Source organism: Cynocephalus volans, chromosome 2 (genome assembly GCF_027409185.1).
Source record: "Cynocephalus volans isolate mCynVol1 chromosome 2, mCynVol1.pri, whole genome shotgun sequence".
NCBI classification, from domain to species: Eukaryota; Metazoa; Chordata; class Mammalia; order Dermoptera; family Cynocephalidae; genus Cynocephalus; species Cynocephalus volans.
In genome coordinates this window covers 116928502-116937146 of record NC_084461.1, presented here as the reverse complement: position 1 = coordinate 116937146, position 8645 = coordinate 116928502, and the positions used below count along the sequence as shown (strand labels likewise).

At 43.3% G+C, this 8645-nt stretch overlaps 1 protein-coding gene across 1 annotated transcript in view; it reads left to right on the top strand.

The window, feature by feature from the left end:
* Positions 1 to 4674: 4674 nt before the first annotated feature.
* KIF3A (kinesin family member 3A) overlaps positions 4675 to 8645 on the top strand; it is a 45860-nt gene continuing 41889 nt past the window's right edge. The window contains exons 1-2 of the mRNA XM_063085935.1: positions 4675 to 4794; positions 7409 to 7682. Of these exons, the coding sequence (XP_062942005.1) occupies positions 4789 to 4794; positions 7409 to 7682 (280 nt within the window). The 5' untranslated portion in view covers positions 4675 to 4788. The remainder of the gene's footprint in view (positions 4795 to 7408; positions 7683 to 8645) is intronic.

Below are 8645 nucleotides of genomic sequence, written 5' to 3'. Positions count from 1 at the left end.
GGGATGCATACATCCTCTTCTTCATTAACTTTTACAGCCAGTCTCAAGGAAGTAATTGTGATGCAATTGGAATCACCTCCTTTTATCTGCAGTATGAAACAAACACTGGAGCAAAATATGGATTCCAGAAACAAAGTGAAAAGCATCTCTGAGGTTTTTTTGCTTTTTGTTTTTTCTTTAAGAAAATAAGCTTCCCCTCCAACCCCAACTTTTTTTTTTAAATGACTGTATTTCCCCACAAGACAGAAAGTTAGTGCCATTTTTAGATGTGACCAATGAAGATGCTGATTTCAGAACCACAGATGACTGTCAGTGTTTGTTAGGAGATTGACTGGAGGTGGGAAATATGGCACCTTCTCAGGGAACACAGTCCTATTCTGGCCTCAAGCAGTGGGGAACAGGTCCAGATGAGCACATCCAGGTGCTCTCATGCTCCCCAAGTCCAACCCTTACAACCACAGGACACTGAACCAGACAGAAACTGAGGTAAGGATGTGGAGAGGTTCTAATCGCAGCTCTACCACCTGGAGTGAGTTACTTAATTTGCCTTGGTTTGAGCATCTGACATTGCTCACCTTTCAGGCAGCAATGGGGAGCAGAGGTTAGTTTCTTCTCCCACCATCTGTCACCATCCCTCAGAGGCCTCCTTACCTTCAGAAACCAGGAGGTGGCTGAAGATGGTGAGAACTAGGTTACAAGTGGCCCGAGAGAAGTCAAAGACGTTCTTCAGCCTCAAGAACCACAACACGACTCCCTGGAATGCGTCACGAATCTCAACCTGCTGGAAAAAGGGGTAGGAGTGGGCAGAGCAGGTCGTTGGTGACCAGTCCCGGTCCACCAATGGCGGGAGCCGCCTGCTTAAGGTGACCAGAGGGTTTGTGAGAAGCCCTTACCTTCAATCCCGGTGAGCTTAAGTGCCTCTCTGTCGCCCAGCGGTTCACGACTCCTACCCCGTCCCGCGCCCCTTTTTCGTCCTAAGCAGAGTTCCCCAGCTCAAACAGGCGCTCTTCCGAAGCACCTACCAAGACACTCCCCAGTGAGAAAAGCAAGCCCATGCCGCCATATGCCTAGTGCGGGGACACACCTGGGGAAGGGCCCGTCCGCCTCCCGCGCCCGGGGAGGAGGGCCCCGCTGCGGGCGCCGTGCCTGGGGTTTGTGCCCCGGCTCAGTCGCGCGTGGCGGCCCAGGGCCAGTTTCAGGTGGGCGAGCGCTGGCGCTTGTCCAGGAGGCCACCGCGGTCGCACCGCAGGGGCCGCCGTTCCGGCTGGGAGGGACGCTACGGAGCCCGTCCTGCACCGGGGCCCTCTCGCGGCTGGCGCGGGCAGGGAAGCCGCTCCGAGCGGGGGGCCCCGGGCACCTGCCCCAGGTCCGCGCCGACAGAAGGGCTTTCTGCGGCGGCGGTGGCGGCAGAAGGCAAAGAGCCGCTTCGTCCGGACACCGGACGGCTCTTGCTCCCGAGGCCAGAGGCTGCGGTGGGGGCCGACATGGGTCGGGGGGCGGGGAGATGCTCGGCGGGCCCCACCCTCGGCCCTCGCCCTCGCCCCGGGGGTGAGCGGCGCGCATCTAGGACTTGGCGGGACAGAGCACGCACAGGTGAGGCACGGGCTCCTCCTCCCCTTCCTGCCAACCCCACTGCCGCCTGCTGCACTCCTCTTCTCCACCTGAGGTCCACACCTCTTGCGCAGTCCCCAGCCCGGGCTGGGGTGGCTGGTGACCACATCCGCCTCGGGCAAGGACGCCCGACCACAGACCCCGCATCTCATCTCACAGTATAGATTTGGGGACACAAGACCAGGTAGAGGAGCAGCAAGAGCACGTTCCTCAGTCTGACAGGCTTGAGATGAAATTGCAAACTCGCTCTGTGACCTCCTGCAGTGTTCTGACTTCTCAGAGTCTTGGTTACCACTTCTGTAAAAAAAAAAAAAAAAAAAGGATAATACTTCCCCTACAAGGTAGTTCATTTATGTATGCATTTATTCATTCAGCCGTCATTTATTGAAGGCCTACTATGTGTTGGGTGCTGGGACATAACAGTGAACAAAATAGACATAGAACTTACATTCTAGTTAGGAGAGACAGACAATAAACATGAGTAGAATATATGGAAATCCCAGCAATTCTACTCCTAGGTATGTGCCAACAGAAATGCATATGTCCAACAGAAATGCATATGTGTGCACCAAAAGACACCCACATAATGTTCAGAGCAACACTATTTGTAATAACCCCAAACTGGATACAATTCAAATGTCCATCAACAGTTGAATGTGAAAAGCAAATTGTAGCATACTCACACAATGGAATACTACGCCCATTGAAAAAGAATGAACTACAGCTATAACTAACAACATGGAAAAATCTCCCAAACATAATGATTAAGAGAACAGATACAAAAGAGTTTATACTGTATGATTCTATTTACATAAAGTGTTTAAAAAGGAAAACTAATATATAATGTTAGAGTCAAGATAGTGGTTACCCCTGGGAGTGGGTGGATAATTACTGGAAAGGAACACAAGGAGCTTGTAGGGCAACTTGTAACATTCTGTTTCTTTATCTAGATGCTTATTACACAGGTGTGTTCACCTTGTGAAAATTGATGAAGGTGTACACTTACGACTTGTACACTTTTCCTTACGTAAGATATATTTTGTTAAAAATTTTATTAGATTAAATTTACGTTAAAAATATATGGGAATACCAGAAAGAGAGGAATGGAAGAAATATTTGAAGCAATAATGACTGGGAATATTCCCAAATTAATATCAGATAACAAACTGCAGATCTAGGAAGCTCAGAGAACACTAAGCAGGATAAATGCCAATAAACTACACCTAGTATTCACATTAAAACCGCAGAAAATCAAAGAAAAAGAAAAAAAAAATCTTGAAAGAAGCCAGATGGGGAAAAAAACTTTACCTACAGAGAAGCAAGGACAAGAATCACTTTGGACTTGTCTTCAGAAATCATGCAAGCGAGAAGAGAGATGAGGGAAATATTTAAAGTGTTGAGAGAAAAACCCCACCAACCTAGAATTCTGTATCCAATGAAATTACTCTTCAAAGGTGAAAGAGAAATAAAGACTTTCTCAGACAATCAAAAATTGAGGGTATTTGTCACCAGTAGATCTGCCTTGCAAGAAATGTTAAAATAAGTTTTCAGAGATAAAGAAATGATATAGGTCATAAATTCAGATCTACATAAAGAAAGGAAGAACTTTAAGAAGGAATAAGTGAAGGTAAAATAAAACTTTTGTTTCTCTTTTCCTTAACTGATCTAATAACAGTTTATTCAAAATAATAATAACAACGTGTTTGGTGATTATAGGTTATGGATAAGTGAAATGAATGACAGCCATGAGACAAGGCACGGGAGAGAAGAATTAGGAATAATTTGTTTTAAGGTACTTGCACTATCTGTGAAGCAGTATAATGTTATTTGAAAGTAGACTTGCGTTAGTTATAATGTATATTACAAATTCTAGGGCAGCCATCAAAAACAGGAATTAAAAAAGGTGTTATAATTCGTATAGTAAGAAAGGAGAGATAATGGAATCATATAAAATGTTAATAACAGCAATGGTAACTTGAATCCACAGGAAAAAATGAAGAGAACCAGAAATGGTAAATAAGAAGGTTAATATAAGAAACTCTGTAGATATAAACCTGGCTCTCCTTTCTTCTCTCAGCTTCCTTAGAAGATTTAAAAGACATAAAATTATATATTGTAAAAGTTATTAAAATACACTGTTGGGTTTATAGCATATATAGATGTCATATATAACAATAATACATGACAAAAAGGGGAGGAGGGAATAGAGCATTATTGGAGTTATATTTATATATCTCACTGGAATTAAATTAGTATAAATCCAAAATAGATTCTGATACGTTAAAATGTATATTATATGCCTTATGGCAACCACTAAGAAAATAACAACAACGACAAAAAAGTAAAAACAATCATTAAAGAAATTCAAATGTTAAACTAGAAAATATTCACTTAATGAAAAAGAGAGCAGTAAAAGAGAAAAACAAAAAAGACATGTCATGTAGAAAACAAAGCAAAATGGACATGATAAGCTTGAAATGCTTGCTACACGTCCAAGTGGACTGATGCTCCGGGGGAGGGTTTGTACTGGAAAAAGGATGGGTGATTGGTGTGACTGGTTCTTTCGCAAATATTTATTGAAATCCTACTCTGTGCTAGGTTCCATTCTGGGCTCGGAGATACGTGTGAGAATACCGAAAAGCTCCCCACGAGCTCACCTTCTAATGGGAAGACAGGTCATAAACAAGTTAGCAATCAAGAGAGGTAACGTATGTAAGGTCTTTAGCTCTCCAGATGGGACACAACGTACAACTGCTATCCTTGTTTCTAACATTCGGGGTATTGCAAGCACCAGAACACGGCCTTGCAGTCTAGGAAACCATTCCTCCTCCCAGCCCGGGGTTTGCCTGGTGTTTCCAAATCAGTGCGGGACAGATTTCTAGTGCCGCGGAATGGCAGCTTTGCGCAGGCGCGGCCTCAGTCTGGCGTCCTAGGAGATGGACTCGAAAAGCCTCGGCGCAGGCGTAATTCGGGAGGCCGCAGGAGCCTGAGACCAACGGTTGGGGCGGGTCGAGCCCGGAATGCGCCTGCGCACTGCGCGCTCTCGCCTGAGGAACCGCAGTCTCGAGAGCACCGAGGCGGTGTTTCGGTAGACTCTGGCCAGCCTCTCCCGCGGACCCGGTGTGGTTGGGCTGCACCCCGGGCGGGGACGTCCGCCGGGCACGGGAGGGGGACACGATGCCGGTGAGGAGAGTCGCTCAGCCGCTGGGGTTCCTCCTCATCCCCGCGGCCTGGCTCGGGGGCGCGGCCGTTGCCATGGAGGCGCGGAGCGGGCGGGCGGCCCGGGTGAGGCGGGGCAGGGCCGGGCCAGACAGGCCTCGACGGTGAGGGACCCTGGCGGCTCGGCCCGGGGCTCGTGGGCATCCAGCCGGCCTTGGGAGGGGTACGGGGGCAGGCCTTGGCGTCGTCGTCGCTGCTGCATCCGTGGGGCCTGCGCTGCTTGATATAAAGGCGCTGTGCGGGAGGATGCGTTCTGGCTCCCAGCCCTGCTCGCTGGGGGCGGTCACGGAGGGTCTATTTGGATGCCGTGCACCTCGTGGGGCCTCTGAGCCGCCGAGCCAAGCCCGTATTACAGGCCTCGGACTCAGACTCTCCTAAGCTCTAGCTGTCATGCGTCTCGCGGCTCTTTAGCTTACGGTGCAGAATGTAACCCGTAGTTGTCTTTGTGTGGGTGGGGGTGGTAGGTTCTAGGATTTCACATTGTTATTGTGCATTTAATAAGGGGGAGTTGTAAGTCCAGTAAAGGGTCATGGGGAAAACTTGAGCCATGCGGGTTATTTACTGGTTGCGAGGCCTCGGACAATTATTTAATCTGTCTGGGCCCGTAGTTCCCACATAATTAAACTTTTCTTCATGGGGTTGTTATCAGGGTGAAATAAGATAATGCACAGGAGACTTGAAGGACAATGCTTGACATTTAGCGTTAGATGTTCTGTATTTGTTTCTGTGCATTGCTTTCAAGTTATTGATGCATTCAATAAATATTGGGCACTACCCACATGCTAGGCACTGGAGATACAATATTGAGCAAAACCAGCCAGGATCTTGAACTTGGAAAGAGAGAAGAGTGCCTTCTTGGGCATGGGTGAAACCCATACACCTTTACAGAGATGACAACGTTAATGAATGGAGCAGCTAGATGGCGTACGATAGAAGTAGAAATTGGCAATTGAAGTACAATAGATAGAAGTAGAAATTGGTGAATTGGAAAGTGTTGCCATGTGAGAAAGCTAGCCTACAGATATCAGATCCTCTGATTTTTTTCCTAAAAGTCTTTAGAATTGTTATTTTTGTGAGATTTCTCAATTTTAACAACTAACTCAAAAGATTTTTAAATACCATGAGCCAAACAAAAGAAATTTGTGAGTTGAATTCAGCCCTTTTACTACCTGTTTGCAACCTCTTGTGGAGGCAAAGACAGACGTTAATCAAATAAGGAACAAACAGAGGTAAAATTGTGTCCATCAAGGGGAGAGCAGGATGTTCTCAGAGCCTATGAAAGTATTTGACCTAGTCAGGGAAATCTTTCCAGATGAAGTGGCTATTGAGCTGAGATCTGAAGGATAAGTCGATGTTAACTAAGTGAAGAGCAGAGTGAGGAATGTTCTAGGCAGAAGGAACAAAACATGAAAAGGCCAGTGGTGCAAAAGAGCTAGGTGACTAGAAAAGGCCAAGAAGCCCAGTGTGGCTATGGCTGAAAGAACCAAGCAGAGTGTCTTACGAAATAAGCCCAGAGGAGTACACATGGGCAAGAGCCAGATCTTACAGACCACCTTAAAGATTTTGATTTCTGTCCTAAGAGCTGTGGGAAACTATTGAAGAATTTTAAGTAGTGGAATGACATGATTAGATTTGTGTTGACACTGACTGCTGTGTTCAGAACAGACAGTAGGGTGATCTAATTAGATGCAAGAGTACAGTTAGGAGGCTATAATCCAGGGCCAAGATGATGGTAACCTACACTAGGGTGATGAAGGTAGAAATGGAGAGAAGTGTATTGTATTGATATATTCTGTTATTTGTCAATGACAATGTCAAAGTCAATGATTATGGCTTATATTTGTTTCTCTTTAATGCTTAGAACAGTATCTGAAACAGTAGGAATTTAACAAGTATCTTTTCAACGATTCTGTTGAACTTCTTCACTTCAATAATAGGATTGTATTTTAATATAGATTATTAATCATATAAAATTTCAAAAATTGAAATTATATTCAAATGTTCATAAAGTTAGGTCATACTAACCATTTTTCTCTGCCTACCATTGGACTTTCTTTTCTGGCTTTAATTTATTGTTGTCTTCTGTAGAGAAGATAAACCATATATGGATATATTATATGCTAAAAAAAACATTTTACTAATGCATTACAGAAAATAAAACTGTAGTCTGAGGGGTACAAAGGACCTACTATATTCTTGAATTAATGTTGTTAATCTGTTGTTCACTGTGTTTTCCTACATACAGGAAGCTAAGAGAAGATGTCAGGGACTTTTATACAGAAAGGCAATCTATAATATACTGGTTCATTTTCTGCTTGTACAGCATTTACTACAAATGTGAATTAGATTTTCTCTCCTCCTTTTTTTGTATTGTAAAAGTAACTATTTTCCTCTTCATATATTTTAATAAGGTTTTCTATATACATAAGATCTTTAATTGCATTTAACAAATATTTATGAAATCTTTAATATGTGTAAGGAACTGAGATGGCAAAGTAGCCTTTTTCAAATCAAAATTTAATCTGTTGAGGGTAAAAGTAAATGTTCTTTCATTATTTGTGAATATTGTCTCCACCAGATCAATAAATCAGAGAAGCCAGAAAGCTGTGATAATGTGAAGGTCGTTGTTAGGTGCCGGCCCCTCAATGAGAGAGAGAAATCAATGTGCTACAAACAGGCTGTCAGTGTGGATGAGATGAGGGGAACTATCACTGTACATAAGACTGATTCTTCCAATGAACCTCCGAAGACATTTACTTTTGATACTGTTTTTGGACCAGAGAGTAAACAACTTGATGTTTACAACTTAACTGCAAGACCTATTATTGATTCTGTCCTTGAAGGCTACAATGGTGAGTACCCTAAATTTTTTAAAAACAAGTTTATCAAGGCATAATTAATGCCCCATAAGTTTACCTATTGTAACTGTACAGTTTGATAAATTGTAGTAGATATATATACAGTTGTGAAACCATAACCACAATCCAGTTTTGGAACACTTCCATCATCCCGAAAAGTTCCTTTATGCCCATTTGCAGTCACATCCCCAGGCAACCATTGATATGCTCTCTCACTATAGTTTTGCCCTTTTCTTGAGATTTCATATAAATCACATCATACAATATGTCATCTTTCTTAACTATTTTATTTCACTTAGCGTAATGTTTTTGAAGTTAATCCATCTTTTGCATATGTCAGTAGTTTATGCCTTCTTATTGCTGAATTGCATTCCATTGTATGAATATACCACCTTTTGTTTATCCATTCATCAGCTGATGGAAATCTGGATTGTGTCCAGTTTGGGGGCTATTATAAACAATGCTGCTATGAATGTTCATTTATATATCTTTATGCAGACTTTTTTTTTTTTTTCTCTGCAGCTGGCTGGTATGGGGACCTGAACCCTTGACCTTGGTGTTATAACACCACACTCTAACAACTGACCTAACTGGCCAGCCTTATGCTGACATATTTTTTTAATTTCTCTTAAATAGATACCTAGGAGTGGAATTGTGTGGTCATGTGGTAAATATAAGTTTATCTTTTCGAGAAACTGCCAAACCATTTTCCAAAGTGGTGACTATACTTTTTTTTTTCCTCACCAGTATGGTATGAGGGTTCCAGTTTCTTCACGTTTTTGCCAACACTTGGATTGCTAGTCTTTTAAATTACAGCCATTCTAGAGGATCTATAGTGGTATCCTATATTTTAACTTGTGTTTCCCTAATGACGTAGAGCATCCATTTATGTACTTATTAGCCACTTGTATATCTTCATTGGTAAATGTCTCTTAAAATATTTTGCCCATTTAAAAA